General features: G+C 40.4%; 1 protein-coding gene across 15 annotated transcripts in view; it reads left to right on the plus strand.

Moving 5' to 3' along the window:
• PCCA (propionyl-CoA carboxylase subunit alpha) overlaps positions 1-23,154 on the plus strand; it is a 420,612-nt gene that overhangs the window by 194,366 nt on the left and 203,092 nt on the right. For all 15 annotated transcript variants that reach the window (XR_012159457.1, XM_073348756.1, XM_073348763.1 and 12 more), the window contains 4 exons: positions 13,564-13,707; positions 15,232-15,306; positions 19,955-20,023; positions 20,837-20,912. Coding sequence is in view for 14 of the 15 variants with exons in the window: in XM_073348756.1 (XP_073204857.1) it covers positions 13,564-13,707; positions 15,232-15,306; positions 19,955-20,023; positions 20,837-20,912 (364 nt within the window). In the remaining variant the exon portion in view is untranslated. The remainder of the gene's footprint in view (positions 1-13,563; positions 13,708-15,231; positions 15,307-19,954; positions 20,024-20,836; positions 20,913-23,154) is intronic.

The following is a 23,154-nucleotide window of genomic DNA, read 5'->3' on the forward strand; positions in this document are numbered from 1 at the left end:
CTAAGCCTCCCAGAATCCAGTCTTCACAAAGTTTATGCTGGCTGTCCATGCCTGTTTGTTGGGCCGGAGGAAAAGGTGATTTTCCTGCCAGACAAGACTCCTTTACACAAGAGGGTCAGCTGACAACAGTTAACTAGATTTTGCCATGCTCTTGCCTCTTTAATGCAACTTCCATTGTATAGCCACTAGCTGTTTGCTGCTTCTCAAACTCTCAGGAAGAACTACAGAAAAACATTGCGAATTGTTATTGACAGAAGAGACTGCATTGTTTCCAAAGTCACTGAATCTGATGGATGCCATTAATAGAGCTGCCAACACATGGAATAATGTCTCAGGCCATGTCTACACTAGCACTTATGTTGCAAAACTTTTGTCACTCGGGTGTGAAAAAAATACACCCCCCTCCCCCCTGAGCAACATGAGTGTTTATGCCACCAAAACTTGTGTGCACAGCGCTATGTCGGTGGGAGACACTCTCCCGCTGATAAAGCTACCACCGTGCATTGAGGTGGTTTTATTATATCGACAGGAGAGTTCTCTCCTGTTGGCATAATGTGGCTACACGAGTGCTCTTACAGCGGCACAGCTGTAAGCTTGTAAGCACAGATATGGCCTCAGATATGATACCACCACGTGCCGGGAATAAAATATATCAGAGTGGAAAACAAAGGAAATTTTTTTTGACATTGAGAATAAGCCTGAGAAAGAAACCAAAGAGTTTATCAGTTTTAGTTGCTTGGATATGAAGAATATTTAAGAATGTGACCACAACCAGCTTAGTTAGAGGACTTCAGGAGGACTCAGAGATTATTGCTGACTATAATGCAAGCAAGAGGAAATAGAAGCTCTAGAAAGAAAGGTATAAGAGTTTTTATCAAGTGTGAAATGGGAAGGAAATTCTGTAGAATTAACAGGCTGTCAGGATTTGTCAGAAGTGCTAGAGGAGCCAACAAGGGGGGGAGCTTTTCTTGACCTGCTGCTTACAAACCGGGAAGAATTAGTGGGGGAAGCAAAAATGGATGGGAATCTGGGAGGCAGTGACCATGAGTTGGTTGAGTTCAGGATCCTGACACAGGGAAGAAAGGTAAACAGCAGGATACTGACCCTGGACTTCAGGAAAGCAGACTTCGACTCCCTCAGGGAACGGATGGGTAGGATCCCCTGGGGGGCTAACATGAAGGGGAAAGGAGTCCAGGAGAGCTGGCTGTATTTCAAGGAATCCCTGTTGAGGTTACAGGGACAAACCATCCCGATGAGTCGAAAGAATAGTAAATATGGCAGGCGACCAGCTTGGCTTAACGGTGAAATCCTAGCGAATCTTAAACATAAAAAAGAAGCTTACAAGAAGTGGAAGGTTGGACACATGACCAGGGAAGAGTATAAAAATATTGCTCGGGCAAGTAGGAATGAAATCAGGAGGGCCAAATCGCACCTGGAGCTGCAGCTAGCAAGAGATGTCAAAAGTAACAAGAAGGGTTTCTTCAGGTATGTTGGCAACAAGAAGAAAGCCAAGGAAAGTGTGGGCCCCTTACTGAATGAGGGAGGCAACCTAGTGACAGAGGATGTGGAAAAAGCTAATGTACTCAATGCTTTTTTTGCCTCTGTCTTCACTAACAAGGTCAGCTCCCAGACTGCTGCACTGGGCATCACAGCATGGGGAGTAGATGGCCAACCCTCTGTGGAGAAAGAGGTGGTTAGGGACTATTTAGAAAAGCTGGACGTGCACAAATCCATGGGGCCGGATGAGTTGCATCCGAGAGTGCTAAAGGAATCGGCGGCTGTGATTGCAGAGCCACTGGCCATTATCTTTGAAAACTCGTGGCGAACGGGGGAAGTCCCAGATGACTGGAAAAAGGCTAATGTAGTGCCAATCTTTAAAAAAGGGAAGAAGGAGGATCCTGGGAACTACAGGCCAGTCAGCCTCACCTCAGTCCCTGGAAAAATCATGGAGCAGGTCCTCAAAGAATCAATCCTGAAGCACTTACATGAGAGGAAAGTGATCAGAAACAGTCAGCATGGATTCACCAAGAGAAGGTCATGCCTGACTAATCTAATCGCCTTCTATGATGAGATTACTGGTTCTGTGGATGAAGGGAAAGCAGTGAATGTATTGTTTCTTGACTTTAGCAAAGCTTTTGACACGGTCTCCCACAGTATGCTTGTCAGCAAGTTAAAGAAGTATGGGCTGGATGAATGCACTATAAGGTGGGTAGAAAGTTGGCTAGATTGTTGGGCTCAGCAGGTAGTGATCAATGGCTCCATGTCTAGTTGGCAGCCAGTGTCAAGTGGAGTGCCCCAGGGGTCGGTCCTGGGGCCGGTTTTGTTCAATATCTTCATAAATGATCTGGAGGATGGTGTGGATTGCACTCTCAGCAAATTTGCGGATGATACTAAACTAGGAGGAGTGGTAGATACGCTGGAGGGCAGGGATAGGATACAGAGGGACCTAGACAAATTGCAGGATTGGGCCAAAAGAAATCTGATGAGGTTCAATAAGGATAAGTACAGGGTCCTGCACTTAGGACGGAAGAACCCAATGCACAGCTACAGACTAGGGACCGAATGGCTAGGCAGCAGTTCTGCGGAAAAGGACCTAGGGGTGACAGTGGACGAGAAGCTGGATATGAGTCAACAGTGTGCCCTTGTTGCCAAGAAGGCCAGTGGCATTTTGGGATGTATAAGTAGGGGCATAGCGAGCAGATCGAGGGACGTGATCGTTCCCCTCTATTCGACATTGGTGAGGCCTCATCTGGAGTACTGTGTCCAGTTTTGGGCCCCACACTACAAGAAGGATGTGGAAAAATTGGAAAGAGTCCAGGGGAGGTCAACAAAAATGATTAGGGGACTGGAACACATGAGTTATGAGGAGAGGCTGAGGGAACTGGGATTGTTTAATCTGCGGAAGAGAAGAATGAGGGGGGATTTGATAGGTGCTTTCAACTACCTGAAAGGGGGTTCCAAAGAGGATGGATCTAGACTGTTCTCAGTGATAGCTGATGACAGAACAAGGAGTAATGGTCTCAAGTTGCATTGGGGGAGGTTTAGGTTGGATATTAGGAAAAACTTTTTCACTAGGAGGGTGGTGAAACGCTGGAATGCGTTACCTAGGGAGGTGGTGGAATTTCCTTCCTTAGAAGTTTTTAAGGTCAGGCTTGACAAAGCCCTGGCTGGGATGATTTAATTGGGGATTGGTCCTGCTTTGAGCAGGGGGTTGGACCGGATGACCTCCTGAGGTCCCTTTCAACCCTGATATTCTATGATTCTATGATTTTTGAATAGCAGGATTTTAGTTTACACAGAAATCTTGAAATTTTGAACAAGGAAATGTGTTGGATTTTCAAAGGCTATTTGTCAGAAAATTATACTTTTTTAAAAATTGAACACAGCCTATGAATATAAGCATTCTGGAAATGACTTTTGACCTGTCTGCTAACTATGGGATGTTACATGTCTGTACAGCACAGTAATGGGGGGAAAATCCTTGCAAAGTAAAGTTGACAAAACAGAATTCTTAAATTTCAAATGTATGTGGTAGATCTTCCAGAACATCAAAATGTGGAAAGTTTTATGGTTATCATGAGAAGAGGACTAAGTATCTTATTATAATTGCATATGCAAAGAGATCTTTTAGAAGAGTCAGCAGGTACTGGAAAGTTTTGTTAAAGTATTTGCTACAAGAGGTCTTTACTAATTTTGATATAAAACAACAAGAGACACCCCTTTGTACGCTTTAGAAGCAGATCCTCAGCTGGTGTAAACTGTCATAGCTCCACTGAAGTCAGCTTCAATTAGCTGAGGATCTGCCTCTGACAAATACTTAAAAAATACAATAGATTGAAAAGAAGTAGCAACCCATACTGTATAATAATAAGTAACTAGGCAGGACAAATAATAAACCAAATTCCCCACTTATAATATTTTCTTTTTCAGACCCCCACTCATCCCTGAAGGGATGTGCTTGGCCAAATTTCCTGAAGGCCAACAGATGTGGGCTTTTGTGAACCACAGCTGAGGAAGTGCATTCCAAAGGAAAGAGGTCCTTACAGAAAACACCTTGCCAGGAGCCCTCTCTCCTTCTTCCTTTTCTTTTTTAATTCTGCGTGTGGGTCCAGCTGGGTGTGCCTGTGCTGGTCACAGCTCAGGTCGTATGTCATGACTTCACATAATTATTTTCAGTAATTTATGTGGGCCAGATCATCAGCTGGTGTAAACTGATGTAGTTCCACTGAAGTCAGTGCAGCCCTAGTGATTTAAACCATCAGAGGATCTGGTCCTATGTCTATATACATTACATACTTCCCTTTGTCCCCATTCAGGAAAGCATTCTGGGATACATTTTCTATGAATGTGGTCTTGCAAATGTTGAGATTGGTGTATGTGAGACTGAGTGTGAGTTTTTAAAAGCAGTATTAGCGGTCAAGAACTCTTGAGGTACCTAAATATAAGTACACTGCTGTAGCTCTCCTGCTTTCCAGCTCTTCAATATAAAGGACATAGGGTTACTGAAATAAAAAGCATCTGACCTTGGAACTGTTTATCCAGAATGTATTTTGTAAAATGTTAGTTGGTTTTGGGTAATGAAAATTTATTTTGTTGACTAGGGAGAGCCCATAAGATCCCAAGTAAATCATATGCTTTTGTATACTATGCCATAATTTGAAAGCTTTGGGTTATTGATTTGCATGTAAAGAGGTATATGCCATTGCTATAACCAAGGAAAGACTTTCCGCAGAAAGGATGACATATTACTTTTAATCCCATTGAAATTCAGATTCTCTGCGCCACTGTGCTCTATTCAGATACTCCCGCTAATTTGTAAGTAACATGATGTCATTTGAATATACGGGCATAAGTGTGGTGTAGTCGAAAATCATGTGTGTTTACTGATGGGTATGAACACCTCAGAACAGCTAGACCATTTACTCCTTGAAGTTATTCATCTGTGATCAGGGGAACAGCCTTTACCAGTCCAGCTCTTGGCTGGATTTATAGACAAAAGTTATATGATTGTTTCAGTGGCTGCAGTCTATAGCTCTGTTTAACTGGGCAATTAGTTGACTGTGATTAGGTACGGTTTGGAAGCCGGAGCACAAGTGTCTTCATTCTAATCCATGCTCTGACACTTACTGGACTGAGACTTTGACTAAGTTACTTTAACCTCCTAGTATTCTTATCCACCTCCCAAAGGAGTTATGAGTGGCTAAGTAAGCAAATACACTTCTTATTTCTGAGGGATGGTGTCTCGGGGTTCTCTCCTCGGCACTGGGGTACCTCCTTGTAGCTGCATCTGGGGAATAGATCGACCTGGTCTGATGCTTCACTCAGTCTCTTGTTCATGCTGTGTCCCTTTCATGCTCCAGGACTTGCAGAGCTTTCTCTTCCTGACTTGGGATGCTCCTTCTTTGTGGGTTGGGATGTTCGCTCTTTGTGGCTTGGCCCTCCAGCCAGGTCACTATATGGTTTCCCCCTTCTGGGGTATTAAGTCACTGGATTGGCTCTTCCCCAGTGGCCAGTTGGGGAACCCTATTGCTATTCCAGATTCTAGGTCAGAGACCCTTAAAGCAGTGGCCAAGGTCTGCACTGTTTAAGACCTTGCTGCCGTTTCCCTGGGCCTTTTCCTACTCCACCTCTATCAGGCTTCTGCTCCACCACGCTTCTGGGTAAACTCTGCCTTCAGGGCTAGGATCCCAGGGCTTCTTCTCCCACTTGAGTTTCCTCCTTTCCCTCTCTGAGCCCAGAGAGTGACTGCATATCTCCACACTGCAGCCCCTTTCTGCTGCCGACTTTCCCAACTTTATACCAGGCCCTCCCCCTCCTGCCTAGCTGGTCTCCATCCTGTCAGGGCTTGTTTATCAAGTCAGGCTACACCTGAGGGATAATTAATCAGGTTACTTATCCCCTTCTTAGCCACATTAACCCTTTTTGGGTGAGTGTGGAGTGAACACCCCATCGCGGACGGTTAGCTGATTGCTGTGGTGGATCAGAAGAATAGCAGTGACTAGCTTCGAAGGGGATGTCTTCTATTCTCTTTTACCGAAGTTTGGTGGCCACAACAAAGAGGGCTTTTGGGGAAAGGGACTTAAAAATGGAAGTGTTGGGCATGGATCCTCAGGATACCAGCTATATGTGGGGGAGTAAGTGAAATTTCTTAAGCAGGTATATTTTGTTCCTCTGTGCATTGAAATGGGAACTTATTGTAAATTGCTTTGTATTGTAAATTGCTTTTGGAAAGACTTGCTGTAAGTAACGGTATTGACAGTAAATATGATATCTTGGGTCGTTAAATATGTTGAGTGTTCATTCTTGACAAATCTATTTTCTTGACCTACTGATAATGAGGTCAGTTGCCTTGTTAAAACTATGGTTTGTAGGTTGCTGGGAATGTATCTAATTTTATATTCATGCTAAAGACAGTAGTGATGTGGTAAATAATATTTATGTGATAGTGGGTTAATTCACATTGGTACTTTTTGTCTTATGGGCTGAAGTTTCACTGGCGATATCTTGGATCAGCTTGGTATAAGATCTGAGTGCTGCCTTGGACTAGAACAGCTGATCCCTGCTGAATGTGGTACATATCCTTTCATGAGCATATTTAAACCAGTTTATTTTTTTTAAATAAAGTTTTGATTTGGCAGCCTAAGGGCATCTCTGCTTTACAAATTTTTGCAAGTTACATTGGCATAAAGCTGTCGCAGTTAGTGTAATTGCTTGGGTGCGTCTGTACTCTGTTCCCTGTGTCGGTGCTGTGTGTACTCGCCAGGAGTGCCGGTTTCGGTGCACCATGGGCTGGTATCCCAGTGTGTTACTCGCCACTGTCCAGCACACTGTCTTTTGGGAAATTTTGGCAGTGCATTGTGGGGTAGAAATGAGTGGCGCAGGAGTGACTGTGACTGCAGTGTCAAGTTCCTATTATGCAACTCTCTCCACTGCATAATGCCATCTTTATCCCATAATTTTTTGCGCCTGTTTTGAAAAGACCACAAACCCATGTAGGACTTGCTCTGATGGAAGCATGGCGTCTGAAGAGCTCTGCACTATTGTCATGAATGTTGCAAGCACAGGACATACGATCCTCCAGTATTTGCAGAGCTAAAGGAAGAGCTACAGGGAACATGATTATTTCCTGGAGGGCAGATTGCTGTGGGACATAACTATAACCAATTCAAGATTGTTGGTGGTGTTCCTAGACCAACTGCGAACCGTAGAGAGCCACTTTTTATGTGTGTGGTTTTTGGGAGGGGGGTGAGAGAACCTGGATTTGTGCAGGAAATGGCCCACCTTGATTATCATGCACATTGTGTAGAGAGTTGTCACTTTGGATGGGCTATCACCAGCAGGAGAGTGAATTTGTGTGTGTGGGGGGTGGAGGGTGAGAAAACCTGGATTTGTGCTGCAAATGGCCCAACCTGATGATCACTTTAGATAAGCTATTACCAGCAGGACAGTGGGGTGGGAGGAGGTATTGTTTCATATTCTCTGTGTGTATATAAAGTCTGCTGCAGTTTCCACGGTATGCATCCGATGAAGTGAGCTGTAGCTCACGAAAGCTCATGCTCAAATAAATTGGTTAGTCTCTAAGGTGCCACAAGTACTCCTTTTCTCATCACTAACAGGGGGGATCAATTGTAATGCAGGCTTGGGATGATGAATGGTGTATGCAGATCTTTTGTGTGGACAAGGCCATGTTCTTGGATCTGTATGCAAGAATGTGAGCTGCACTAACGGTGGAGAATTGAGTGTCGATTGCACTCTAGAAACTTGCAATGCCTAATTGCTACCAGTTAGTGGGACATCATTCATAATTTTGGAATTGGAAAATCCACTGTGGGGGCCATTGTTATGCAAGTATGCAAGGCCCAGGTTTGTGACTCTCTGCAATGTGCAGGGCGTGGTGGATGGATTTGCAGCAATGATGTTCCCAAACTATGGTGGAGTGATAGATGGCACACACATCCCTATTTTGGCACCGGTCCATTTTGCCACAGAGCACATCCACAGAAAGGGCGACTCTTCTATGGTTATGCAAGTGCTGATGGATCACCGGGGATGCTTCACTGACATCAATGTTGGCTGGTCAAGGAAGTTGCATGACACTTGTATCTTTAAGGACATAGGACTGTTCAGAAAGCTGTAAGCAGGGATTTTTTTTCCCGACGAGCGAATTATCATTGGTGATGTTGAAATGCTATAGTGATGCTGGGGGACCCACCCTACCCCTTATTCCTCTAGCTCATGGGGCTGTACACTGACCACCTCGATAGCATCAAGGAAAGATTCGGCTTTAGGCTCAGCACGTGCAGAATGACAGTTGAATGTGATTTTGATAGTCTGAACAGTTGCTGGCATTGTTTGCTCACAAGATTGGATCTCAGTGAGAAAAATATCCCTGTGGTTATAGCTGCCCACTGCATCCTGCATAATATCTGTGATGCTAACAGGAAAAAGTTGCTGCCAGGCTGTAGCAGCTGTCTGCTGAGTTTGAACAGCAAGACACAAGGGCTATCAGAAGAGCTCAATGTAGAGCTCTATGGCTCAGGAAGGCTTTGAAAGAACACTCTAACAGTGAGCCAGAGTAATGCGTTGTGGTGTCCTGTGCTCTCCCTGATTCTGCTCTTTGGGGTCCTGTTGGGAATTGTGTGGTGCTTGGTGCATATCTCTGCATATATCACTGACAATGCATCTTGTGGTCTTGCTGTAGATTTATGCTTATTATACTGTGTGTGTCACTAATCCTATGAGGTGTGTCACAGAATACAGTAACAAGTAAGTGGGTGTTTTCACTACTGTCAGGCTCTCTGCAGCATATGTTAGCAACTAATAAAGATTAATTATTTTCCAAACAATACTATTTTATTGAGTAATGAAAACTCTTAAAAATACTCTGTGCAACTTAAAATATATTAAAACTTTAATAAATTTATGGAACAGAAGAAACATTCATTTCCATTTTAGCTACGCATACATCAACCTTGGTTCTCACAGGTCAGTGTATGTGAAGCTGTGGTTGTTCTGAATGTCCCCAGTGGTGGTGTGGCAGGGGTAGGGATGCGACCCCCGATGCAATGTGGAATCTTGCGGGGTGGATTATAGGGTGGGGCTATACTGAAGTTCTCCGTGGACCGCAAAGGGAGGTGAGCCTGGATTGTTGAGCTTGTAGGTCTACATGTGTCTGCAGCATTTGTGTTTGCTGCTCGAAAAGACCCATTATGTCCTGATGCATCTCCCTCTCCATCTCCTGGGCCTTGCTACTGTCTGCAATATTCATCCTCCAGGCCTTATGGTCACCGTCTGATGCAACATTGGCTTGCAGGATCTTGGTGAAAATGTCATCCAGAATCCTTTTTCCCCCCCTCCTTCTGATATGGGTCAGGCATTTCATTGGTGTGGACGGCAAACCCCTCAAGGCCACAACGGTAGCAGCTACAGATAAAACACAGAGTTACCACTGTCAGTATAGTCGCAATGGAAAGCGAAAGTTAAGATTCAGAACTCCCTCCCCTGGCTCCCTCATTGACACTCTCTTGCTTCGGAGTACTTATGCAGGGTGCTACTCACAGCTCCAGCCATGTTGAGTATGGCCTTGCCAGGGGTAAGGGAAATGAGGATGGAATTCCTAGGTTGCAGGGAACTGAGTATAGGGCAATGGCACTGGATACTGGCGGTGGTGATTTTTAGCTGATATCATGCTTCTGACTGGACTGTGGTGGACTTTCAAAACAGCTTCTGGCTTGCAGCATAGCTGGACCCTGACCTGTCACATGTCCCACATCCTCCACCACCACCTCCACCTCATCCTCACTGCTCTTGTCAGGGACCTGTGACTTGGGATCGTTGGTAGCGTGTTGGTGGGATCTCCATTACGTGTGGCAGGTCTGCAACTCGTCACTGGATTGACTGTTGGCCTCCCTCGTCTTGTGATATGCCTGCCGTGGTTCCTTTGTTTCCATGCAGCACTGCTGCTGATCCCTATGGTACTCCTTCTGCATTCCCCATGCAAGCTTGTAGACGTCCACATTTCTATGGCTGTTCCATTGCTGTGCCTGTACAGTCTCTTCTGTCCCCAGGTCCAGGAGATCCAATATCTCCTGTGTACTCCAGGCCAGAGTGTGTCTGGAGTGCATAGCTGGCATGGTCAGCTGGGTAGTTGCACGCTACAGTGGAGAGCTGCTAGCTGTGCTCACCAAGATGGACACTCTGAAAAAGCCATTTAAAAAATTCACAGGGTTTTAAAAGGCAGGGGTCGGGGTTCTGGTCTCTTTGACAATGGGCAGAGGATTTCACAATTGTGACCAGAGTAGTCAATGTTGGGTATTGTGGGAAACACCAATCTGGAAACGCCAGTTACTATGTGGGTGCAATGGAGAGCTAACATCATAGGGAGACAAATTAAAGCTGTTTACCCTTCCCTTTATATTTATGACAGAAGTATAGGCTTCGTCTACCCTACGAAGTTAGGTCGACATAAGGTAGCTTCCACTGATGTAACTTGCCTACTACACTGACTTAGTAACTCCACCTCTGAGAGAGGCTTACCGCTTACATGGATGTAGTTAGGCGATGCAGTGTCAGTATAGACCTCGTGTTGCTTACATCACTATTGCTGCCTTTTAGAAGCTGTCCCACAGTGCCCTCACACTGACAGTTAAATCAGTGCAAACGCCCTGGTTAGTACGCGCACCACCGACACAAGGAGTGTAGTGTGGACATGCAAAAGCAATTTAATTACTGTGGTGGCTGTAAGTTGACTTAATTTTGTAGAGTAGACTTGCTCATAGACACATGCATAGCTAGTATGGAAATGTAGGTTGGAGGAGGAAAAGAAAATTAATATAAAAAGATTATAAATCTATTCTAAGCACGAAAAACAAGAGTAGATCTCTGAAAAGAGTAGAAGTAAAATAGAATAACCTGCCAAAAAAGGAAGATGACTTTAAATGGGGAAATCTATTTAAAGAAAAACAGGGGAGGGAAGAGGAAATAAATCCAAGATCACCATGTACAAAAAAAAATATTTTGTGAAATAATCACAATCCTTCCATTATATGAGGAAGAAAGATATATTAGTTTCCTTTAGGGGGGTCAGTTCTGCAGCCTTTGCCCCTCAGTAAGATCTAAGAGATTAGACCCTTAGGTTCAGATCCTGTACATGAGCTCTCTCTGTGTGTGTGTGTGTGTGTGTGTGTGTGTGTGTATCCTTGCATCCTTGTGGAGTATATTGCAGGATCAGGGCCATAGTTTGAACAGGATAGAACAGTTTTAGTCTTTTGGACTATAGGCTTCATACTCTGCATATTGCTGAACATATTCAAAAAACAAATTGCAAAGACTAAGGTTTCTTAGCTGACTGCTTCATGTCACTGAGATATTTAATTAAAAAATTCAACTTAAAATATACAACTCAGTTTCCACCTCATTTTATCGATTATATTTTGGAGATTTAACCATGCGAGTGTGTTTACAAAATATCTGACTAGAAATTATTAATAGAATAGTGTCTAGATTAGTTTCAATGGAATATGTATATAAAAAAGCTTGCTAGCCATATTTTTAATACCATTTTCTTCAAATACAAAGGGAGTATTTTGAAGCAACAAGATAATATTGACTAAGTCAAAGAGCCTTATTGTAGAGCAGATTAAATAAATGTTTGTGAGTCTTAAGAAACAAACAACAAAAATATTTCTCTTTCCAGAAACATTCCATCCTATTTTGATCATCAACAATTAAGCTGACAACCACAATGACGCTATTGTGCCTGGAATGCCAAGTGTAATCCAAGAAAAATGATGAGGCTAAATAATAAAAATGTCTTCTTTAGAGAAATGTTACATTTTTTCCCCCAGTATTAAAATTCTGAAAGTGTTCTAAAGTTAAAGGTAATTTTTTAATTAAAATCCTAACTGTGAGAACAAGTTCTCTTGACCAAATAATTGATATATAAAGTAACTTTCTATTAAAACTTCATTTTAATAAAAAATTAAGTGCTGCAAAGTGTAACACTGCAAGGTGGCTGCTGAATTGTTTCCCAGATACTTCAAATAGGGTTATTAAGTGTGACATACTGGAGAGTATCATGTGCTAGGTAAAATCAAGATTGAATCCCAAAGGTATGTTCTTAAACTGCATAATCAGATCTCCATTTTCAATACCATGTTTATGCTTCAAAGAATAGGTGCTTATTTCAGTGATGATTTGTCATTAAAATTATGTCAAAATGTCTTAAAATGTTGTTGAAACTATAAAAACACTCACAACACACACAGGGCTAATTATGGGTGCCATCTGTTTATTTTTACAAAGCCATTTTTTTTTTGAAAGACCAGTGCATCTTCTTGCTCTGATAAAGCACAAGATTATTATAATGACTAACTGTTTTCCTTCAATTAGTGTACTTGAAGTAAGGAAGACAACTGGTTTGTTCATTGACCTTTTCCTGTGTCATAAAATGTATATAATATGACATCTCATGATAGAGAAATCATTGTGAAGTGCATTTTCTTAAGATATTTGACCCTTAGAACAAAAACATTTTATAATAAAAATGGCAGTTCTGTCATATTTTTTACTTGGGAAGTTGTAATGCTCTCATTGTGTGTATCACATGCTAATATAGTATGTGTCTCTGATTGTGTCTACATAGTAGGACCATAACCCATCTTCTTTGGGTGCTTTCATTTCACAACTTCTCCAAAATCGTTTGAGATTGCTGTAAATTAATAAACATTTTCAGTTTACAACCACATAAAAAACCACGTGTGTATGTAAATTTGCACATGCACCCAGTCCGACTCTGCTTTAGTGTGAACGATGGGTATTCCCATGACAGCATCATCCAAAGCCGTTAGCAGCAATTTGCTGAGAGAGCAGAGTGACTCGGCTGGTCCAGCCCAGCTATTGTGCCTGCTAAGCACTACACAGATAAGTCTGGAGGGAAAAAAACTGAAGGATCCATCTGCTCATTTCTGCTACACTGCGCTGATGTAAGATTACGCTAATCTGGTTGCTTGTCAGGACAGGTTAGTGAAAGCAGGCGAATGGGTGAGATTTAGGGTAGACTAGCTCTATGGAAAATCGTAAGCTGCTCCTGTACATGCCATGTTAAGTGTAGCAGAATGGGTTGATTATGAGCTACTTTGAGGATTTCAGTTAAAATACATTACATTGCGCGGTTAAAAATGAGTCCTCCTTCTTTATACTTCCAAACAAACAAGAAACTAACACATCTGCACCAAATACCATTGTTGTAAAAAAAATAAAAAATAAAACATACTTTCATATTTTTTTTCTAGTTTTGCTTTTACTCCTTGTGATTAGTTATTGTATTTACAAATTGCTTATTTGTTTTGTTTAGATTTTTACAAAAGAAGATGGTTACTGTTGTGATTTTTTGTTTTATTTTTGCTTGTCTCTCTAGTTTGGTTTGGTGAAGAAAGTCCAGAGTTGGAAATTAACCCTTGTCCCATTTTTGGCTGGTGATATCTTTGTTTATCTGTATTTGTTTATGATGGGTTTTTTTTGTTGTTTTTGTTACCTACTGACTGTCAGTTCTTGACCTTGCAGGTTGAACATCCCATCACAGAATGCATTACTGGCCTGGACCTAGTCCAAGAAATGATCCGTGTTGCTAAGGGTTACCCTCTCAGGCACAAACAAGCTGATATTCCCATCAACGGCTGGGCAGTTGAATGTCGAGTTTATGCTGAGGTAAAATAAGTGGTAAGGGGTGGGAGGCTGTATGTGGAGCAGTAATACCCAGGTGTAGATAGGCACCAAGGTGAAGTCAAGGTTTATAATTTGAGATTTGTAGTTTACTGTATGTAACACAACTGATTAAAGAAAGTTTTATGTGGATTTTTGTGTTGTAATTCAAAAGAATAGCCTGAAACCAAAATTATTGCCACATAGGTTCTTCTAAAAATATATCTCCTGCAAGTAGCCAATAATCATTTCAAAGGAAGTTTACGGCATATTTTCAGCCTAATTTAGTATGATGATTCGGCTGTATTCCATTTTCTTCTGAACTATTAACTAGTACTTCAGGTTTGCTCACCTCCACGTTTTTCTTAAACCTTTTGGCTTAAATATTTGAGTAAAATTTTGTAAGCTGCCAAACTTTTAATGGTACTGAGGCATTTGCTAATAGTTCAGGAAGGATGTTTGTTCCTCTGTAACTGCATTTGCTTTATATGACCAACTTGGAAAGTGAATTTCAAAACCATAAGTGCACAGTTACATTATGACTCCTCATAGTAATAGCAAAAAAAAAAAAAAAATCTGAATTAAAAATATTCTCTTTTTAAGTATGAGTAAGACTGGTATTGTAAGTTAACATGTTAGCATTGTTTTTAACATTTGGAAATTTAGACTTGTCCATTGAATGAATGATATTCAGCTGCCTTCATTTTGTTTTAAGAATGTTAATGCTTTAGGCAATAGTGTCTTTACAAAAAAAAAAATCTGCATCTTGGTATGTGTTTTCCCATTTGACTATTGCTGCTTTTATTGCCCAAGACATCTTAATTTCTCTCGTTCTTCTTTCTTTCTTTTTCATGACACAACAGCAGTTTGTTGCTTGTTCTGCTCGTTACAGGATGTATATGACTATTTGGATGAAGAATAGATGTATTTGCGATTTGAATGATGCAAAGTGTGCATTGAGTATTAGTATGGCTTTACTAACGTAGTTGGTATTCAGAATTTTTGCTCAACCGTCTATGAGTATTAAAGGAGTTTGAACAACAGAATCCTGTTTCACCATGTGTGTGTTGTTCTGTTCACCACAGAATTTGCTGTACTGATAAGTTTGTAAGTAGTATTATGTGGGAGATTTTTAAAGGCACAGAGGACCCAATTCACATAGAAAGTCAAAGGGAGTTGAGCTCCTAACTACCCATTTTGCCTTTGAAAAACTTTTTATGTCATCACTCCCCCACACCCCCAAATATCAAAGCTTGAAGATGGCTGAGGAGTTGATACTATAAAGACTTCACTAGGAAGAAATACTCTTTTCTGCTTTAATAATTGCATTTCAGAAAGATGAGGTTTTAATAAATGTTCCAATTCTTCAGTGGAGAAAGGGAAAATGTCTCCACAATGAGTAATTCTGGAAACAGAATGTTAATCAAAATAGAAGTGGTAGAAGCTGTTTATTTTTGCAACTACTTAACCTTGTTTCCTGTATGTAATGTCTCTAAATTAATGCTTTCTCATGTTTTACCTTCCTTTCAGGATCCCTACAAATCTTTTGGTCTGCCATCTATTGGTAGATTGTCTCAGTACCAAGAACCACTACATGTGTCCAATGTAAGTGATCTAGGCTCTGATTTTCATAGGTGCTGAGAACCTCAGATCTTCATAGGTGCTTAGTCCCTCTGACAATCAGGCCCTTAGTTTCTATCATTTATTAAAGGTGGTTGTGGGGCGTTAATACTGTTGTTTGTGCTAATTTAAGATAAGATTAAAAAAATACAGTGCTAACCAAATGTGACTATAAAGCTATGAAGTTGTTCTGTTTTGTATTTTATGTGTCAGTTGAATCCTTTCAAACAAGCCTCAAATATAAATATGCTGTAGAGCAAATAGCATAATCAGATGTTGAATTAACTCTTTAACTGCAAAGGACTGAACACTCCAAATTGAAGCTGGACTGCTACTCAAATTCGCAGCCTTTAAAAAGCAAATGCCATTCGTTACAATTGAAGAAAAGTGATTATTAAACATTTCAGTACATAGTCTAACTATGCAGAGTGGCTGCTTAACAAACCGTTTTTTGCTGCAATAAAAGAACAAGACATCTCCTTTTTGTATAATCAAAGTAATAAGTAATAAATCCACCATGTCAGCTGGTGGAAGGACAAGACTATACCATCTGTGAATCTGATTATTCAGTGTGATTACTTGCATGGAAAATAGTGAAAGATTACAGGAGGAATCCTAAATTTGGAGATGTTATTGGATATATGATTTATTTCACTTCTTAAATTGTTTTTGCCCATATGCTTTCTAAAGGGACCTGACCCTTTCTGGGCTTTAAGGCTTCATGCTGTGTTCAAAGCCTGAAAGCAGAAGAAAAAATTGTAAAGATTTAACAGGCATTATGTGACGTTAAATAGAAGATAAGAAAACAAGTATCGTGGGATGTATCTAAACATTTTTTTAATGAAACAAAGAGTGTATTTAATAAGAATTTATAATGATTACTCTAGTGGTTGTTAGACAGTTTTACCATGTTGTAATAGCTAACAGGATGTCAAACATTTTGCCCTTGCAAGTTTTTGCAATTTGCAATTTTCCAGACGTGAGACCTGTTGAAAGTACAAGTGATAATGGACAAACTATACCCCCTACAGTCTTTGTCCCACCAAATCTTTCTTCAATTAATGTTGCAGCAGGAGTTTTATGTAATAACATTTGCGCTTGTGAGCCATCCATAGAAAGAAAAAACAATTAAAATGCCTTAAATGTTCTGCTTACTGCTGTTGTTTGCTTGTGTGAATGTTGCATGTCAGCTAAATGGACCACGGAACAGATAAAGTGATTGGGTGCAAGAGAGTGCACACCAAGCTTTGTCTATCATTATTGCTGGGAGCAATCAAATTGATGCCAGCAGGACAGTAGACGCGTTGACAGCTGTAATTATGTATCTCCATGGTGATCACTTTTGGCCTGTCATGGAGGCCCACAAGTCCCCTCCCTTGCAAGCATTTAATCAGATTGGGCTGTCACTTGTCAGGTAGATAGGGCGGGCTGGGAGTTGTGCTTAGGGGGAGAGGTGAATTGAAAATGAAGGGTGGGAGATGGCTGATAGCTTCACGTGGCCCACCATGGTACTGAAGAAAGAAATTTTAATTATGCTGGAGGCTTCAGAGAAATGGTTTGAGGATCTCATACAGAGTAGCTGGGCTGTTTTCTTTCTGTTTACTCTTATCTTATTAAAAATAGCTGTTCTATTTTTATTTAGCAAACCGTATTTTTGGTCTGTTCTTCTTTAGTAGCAGAAAATATGCAATACTGGAGATTAATTTGTCTTCTGAGGATGTCACATAATTAAGAATAAAATTGATTTGACTGAAGAATTTGAATATTATATTGAAGCTATTGGTGCTTCACCATTTCTTTTATAAATTTCTGTTTTCAAAAGGTAATAAATGGTTTGTAAAAATTTGCTCTGAGCTAAAATTTGGCATAGAAGGTCTCAGAAGTGGCATCTTACAAATGTGATTTTAAATTAGTTTGGTTGCTTTTCAAATTAAAGGAGGTAGGGATATGTGGATGGGTGGGTGGATACGGGAAGTAGAATGGGGACTAGGAAAGTTAGGAAGACGGGGCATTGGGGAAACGAATTTCCTAAGAATTCTATACTGGGTTTGAGATTATAATAATTTTAAAATGTACCAGCTGCTAGTTCAGAGTGTGATTTTTTTTTTTTTTTTTTTAGGGCTAGTGAGTATTCAGTTTTTTAAAAAAGCTTAAAATGAGGTAACTACAAAGAAATAAGTATCCTCAAGAGTGTGACAATAGAAACTTACTACTTTTGCACGTTATAACAAACTGCCTGCGCTGCAGTTGCCATTAAGATTTGAATAGCTCCAAAGCCATTCTTTGCAAATGTGATCAACAATCCATTCTTTAATGGTGCTGATGTTGACATAGTGTGTGGGAGTGAGCCTCCCAGCTCAGGTCAGCAGAGTTGGGCTAATGGGGCTTATGCTAGAGCTCTCAAAATAGCTGTGAAGACAGCACGTTGAAGTTGGGGCTGGAGCTTGGACTTTGAAGCCTAGGGAGGGTGGAGTAGGTCCGTCTGTCTCTTAGACCCCAGTATTGCAATGAACTGTGTATGGGTGGAACTCTGGGTGCATAAGTTAGTAGGACTTCATGCTGGAAGTCCTACTAACTCACTGAGCTTCTTTTGGCCAAAATCAGCACTGTCATAAATAGTGCCTACTCCCATTTACTTCAGGAACAGTTGCATCTGCTTATTTCACGTCTGAATTTGGCCCTTCTTTATATGTTTTCTCGTTGTAAAATTGGGATAATAATATTTGTATACCTCACAAGGGTGTTGTAAGGATTAATTACTTTACATTTGTTTGTTGCTTTGGAAATTAAAAGTGCTATATAAATGCAATATATTATTAGAATATGTACACAGGTATGCTACATATATGTGTATGTATTGTGTACAAGAAGCAATATGCTGCCTATAGGGAACAGACTTGACTGGCAGTGGTATGGACTAGATATCTTAATAGTTCTTTCCTATCTCTGTGTGTGAATGTATTCATTCATGTATGTATGTACCTGTACAGAGAGGAAGGATGGCTTAATAGTTATAAGAATGGGAATCGGGAAATCTGAATTTCCTGCTACATGTTTTCTTTGTGACCTTGCTATGCCTCATCATCTGTAAAATGGGGATAATAATGCCATTTACCTCACAGTTCTGATGCAGGACTAACTAATTGTTTATTAAGCGTCTTGATTTCTTATAATGAAGGTGCTGTTGAACTGCATATACAAATATATTGCGTGTGTATTAATAAACAATAAACGTTTTTAAAAAGAAAATGATCATTAAACCCATGTTAGGCTGTAGTTATCATTGAAGAAAGAGAATAAAGCTACTGGGATATCTTTTAGGTCATTTGGATAATAAAGTCGTCATCCTGTTCTCATGTGGATTCTTTAGACAAGAGGTTCTACATATGGTCCCTTGGTAATTGCCTAAATTAAAATATTAAAGGCCTAACAGCCGTTGTGTTGACCTTTTTTTGCCTTGCTGCAATCAGATGAGCTGCTGTTTATTAGAAAGAACCTTCCCACAGGTGGAAATTTAAGTGAGTTTCCCACTTGCCACCCCCTTTACAATGTAAAATATCAAAGCCCTGGTGTTTCAGCAACTTCAATTGGATTCCTCTGTCCTTAAGATCCCTGGGATGCATTTGTCAGTCTTGAATTACTTTGATTAAAAAAACACTAAAGTACTTTAGATTCCAAAGTTCAACAGCAACAATTTAATAAATATTTATTTCCCAGAAATTGCTCATTTTAAAAGTTTTATATGGCTAACCTCAATGCCACACTGATGAAATCAAACTGAGAGATGAAAACAAGAATCAGCAATATACTAACTGACTTGTTGGCTGGTTAACAGCAATCAGTTTCTTCAAAAGAAATTTTTGAACTTGTGCTATTTTTTTTCCTATGAAAATTGCGGAATCAGAGCTTTAATTGGGGCTGTGTCCTTACAAAGCAAAGCCATGGAAAAAGCTGTGTAAACATTAAACACCCAGGGGAACAGCAGCAACAGAAAAAAAAAATGTTTTACAGTCGAGAGGGTGAGACAGAAAAGGAAAGTGTTACAGACATGAAAGCACCAACACTAGTATTCCTATAGAGCTGATAAGCAGAGCTCCAAAGTTCCTGCTGAATGAGTCTTAGTTGTGTCCCCACTGGAGCCCTCAGAAGGGCTATAGTGGGACACAAGGGATGTGATTACATACATACTCAGAAAGGATGTGATTACAAGGGGCATCTTTCATGCCAGGTGTCAGTTGGAGGAATAATTATAAGTGTATTTTATTACGGTAATTAAGTCAGCATTGGTTGCATTGAGAGTTCAGATTTAGAGTTGTATAAACCACTATAAATTGATAGTGATCAAAATCCATATCTGTTTGCTCTGGATTTTACAAGAAAAAAGTGATTTTGACTAACAGTGCAAGTCTGCATTCATGTTTTTTTTTAAAGGAGAGACAGTAATTCGTAGGTATTTTTCCCATAAGGTGGAAGTGGGAGGGGATTTTCTAGCCCTTGGTGAAAAAGAATATTTTACCTTCTCATGAAACTTGGCAAGGTTAAAAGTTTGAGATGTATGTCCTCTATGAGGTCAAAACTTGGTTTTTGTTCCACTGTGAAATTACATTTGCTTTTTTTTTTTTATATTTTGAAGGTACGTGTTGACAGTGGCATACAAGAAGGAAGTGATATTAACATTTATTATGATCCCATGATCTCAAAAGTGAGTTTTTTTTAACATTCTAATATATAAAATACTAGTTTTAGATATAAAATTTTGAAAAGAAGAGATTTTTTAGTAATGAACCAATATTTCAAAGCTGCTGGATGTGATATGCATAAAGGAAACATGAGAGAGGAGAGGCTGTATTGGAAAGGAAGTTTAATATGGAAGAAAATTTACAAATTTCTCAGATCTCTCAGAAATTAATTCACTCTTTTACTTGTTTTTTATTGTTCTTGTTATGTTTTCTGATTCCTAAAAGTATTTTAAACAATGGCCTGCAGTCTCATACTTATCCCATGTCAATCTAACTTTGTTTGATTTTTCCGAGAAATTATAGGGCTGTAGTCCCTGACAAAAAAATGTTGTTAAATAGCAGTTAAAGTTTGAGTGTACTTTTCAATTATTTAAGGGTAAAATTGCTACAAGGACATTATAGTTAATGTTGTAAAAAGCCAAGAATTAAACTTCCAAGAAAAGAAAATCTAAAGAAATATGGAAATTCAGTCAGAGTTCCTGACCTTTAATCAATTTTTTTGTGTCACTCCAAGAAGAATACAGAGTCAGATATAGACATGCTTAACTCATATAAAGAAAAGAACCTGATCTTCGGTATCTAGATGCCAGAGAGTTGAGAGTCACCTCTCTTGTTTTGGGGAAGTGCTCCAGTAGACAGACAGTAATATGTGCAAAATGATTTCTGTAAATGGAATATCTAAACATACAATCTGTGAAGTTTATTTAAAGAAAATTATTATATTTCAGACATTAAAACTGAATTTTTAGAGCTAACTTAAATACCTTTGTTTTTAGCTAATTACATATGGCTCTGATAGAGCTGAAGCATTGCAAAGAATGGAAGAAGCTTTGGACAATTATGTAATTCGAGGTAACTACAGAAATTTGGGTTCCTAGTGTGGTAGGCTGGCATCTATTTCAAGAAAACAGCTTGAAAATGTAGTAATTAGCAAATTGAGTAAAGTTCCTGCTTATTAAGTGCAAATTAAACCAGGAAAAGCTTGTGTTAATTAAGCTGAGAAGATACATCAAATCTAAAGAGACTTCATTTTTTCCTGCAGCATTTTTAGTTGAGTAATTAGTTAAATAATTTAATTAAATTACTTTCAGAAACTGATAAGAGCTCTTGCAAACTCATGGTAGATCCTGCATTTATTACCCTGTGAAATTCAAAGGCAAGTATATTGTAATAATTCATAGTACTTTAGTATAGCTACTGAGTTCTTATAGTACCACAAACCTATGTGTTGAGTTTTTTCATTCTAAAGGGTGGTGTTAGCACTGGGGGAATGCCACCATACCTTACAAATTTGGACAATATTTAGAACCCGAGATGATGATGATGATAAACATCTCTTTCAGCTCTCTTCCCAGACCTATCTGTGAGGATCAGGTGTTTTTCTTAAGCTCTTTATGGAACATGGATGAGTCTGCCATAATGGATCTTGACTCTTTTCCCCTGTAAGCTCTGGAGAAAGTCTTTGTTTCTCCTCTCAGTTCAAAGGAGAATACAGGGAGAAATACTGTCTTGGAGGAAATTTTGTTCCACTCTCCAACCCCTGAAGGCCCGCACGCACAGAGAGAGAGAGAGAGAGAGAGAGAGAGAGAGAAGGGCTATGTGCGGAGAGACATCAGGATGAAGGCTTAGGTTACCTCTTTGGGAGTGTGACTGAGAAAAGGAGTTAACATGCACTATGTCCTTTTTAGTTCTTCGAGTAGTGTCCCTGTGGACATCGGTGATGCCTTCCTGTAAGTGGGCCAATAAAAAAAAAATTACATTCTGCCTATGGAGACAGAATTTATTTTCTCCCACCCTCCCCCAACTCCATAGTCATCGACGTGGTAAACTCTTGGGGCTGTCGGTACCAAAAGAAATCCACCCCTGTGATAGGGATTGGAAGTGCTTGGACCTCTTTGGGAGGAATGCCTATTCCTTGGCCATGCTACAGTTTTGAATAGCGAATTATCGAGCCTTAACGACAAAATATGACTGTCAGTTATTTGGAACTTAACAGCTTTATCGATTAGCTTCCAGAGTCACAGCACGACCAGTTCAAAGCTATCATCCTGGAAGGACAGCTAGTAGCCAAAACAGTGCTACAGTCTGCCCTCTATGCAGCGGACACAACAGCTCGGTCCGTTTCCACGGTGATGGTTATGTGACATGTATTGTGGTTACACCTTTCGGGCTTCCCTAAAGAGGTGCAGTCAACTGTCAAAGACCTTCCCTTTGAAGGCACTAAGCACTTTGCAGAGAAGATGGATGCCTCTCTTCACACCCTTGAAGATTCCAGGGCCACTCTCTGCTCATTAGTGATGAACACATCTGGACAAAAGAGAAATTTAGTCTGCAGCCCGAACACAAATCACGCATCTCTCAATACCTGACTCAGCACTTTTATGAGCCTCAGAGAGAGAAATCTGGGTTCCCCAGGTGTAAATCATCAGGTCCACAGCCTTCCATGTTGCAAACCTCCACCTCCGAAGACCAATTGTGATGTGTTGATTGAGGTGTCGACAGACATCTCTCAAACGCTACAGCTGACCAGTGTCTCCTATCCCATTTGGCTACTGTCTTGCCATGATCTGCAGCACCTGGGAATGCATAACATCAGACCAATGGGTTTTGGAAATTGTTCACAAAGGATATTCTGTCTGCTTTACATCCCTCCCCTGTCCACAATACCTTCCCTGTTCCTCTTCTGGGACGCTTCTCACGAGAGTTTACTGTGACGAGAAATAGATCGGCTCCTTAAGTTAGGAGCCATAGAACCAATACCTCAACATCTATGAGGCAAAGGTTTGTGTTCTGAGCAGCACAGGTTCCCAGAGTGAACCTTTCAAAGTAAAAACAGGAGTCAAACAGGGCTCTATCATCGCTCCAACCATGTTTGTGGTTTTTATTGCCGTCATTCTTTACCTAATTGCTGGGAAGTTTACAGTTCACGTTGAAATCATTTACAGAATGGATGGAAAGCTGTTCAGGCTTAGCAGGCTGAAAGCCAAGAGTAAGATTTCCACAACATCTGTTGTGGAACTTCAGTATGCTGATGACAACACCATCTTTACCCATTCTGAGAAAGATCTTGAATGTATTTGCTGATGCTTACGCA

The sequence above is a fragment of the Lepidochelys kempii genome, chromosome 1 (assembly GCF_965140265.1).
Source record: "Lepidochelys kempii isolate rLepKem1 chromosome 1, rLepKem1.hap2, whole genome shotgun sequence".
In the NCBI taxonomy this organism is placed as follows: Eukaryota; Metazoa; Chordata; order Testudines; family Cheloniidae; genus Lepidochelys; species Lepidochelys kempii.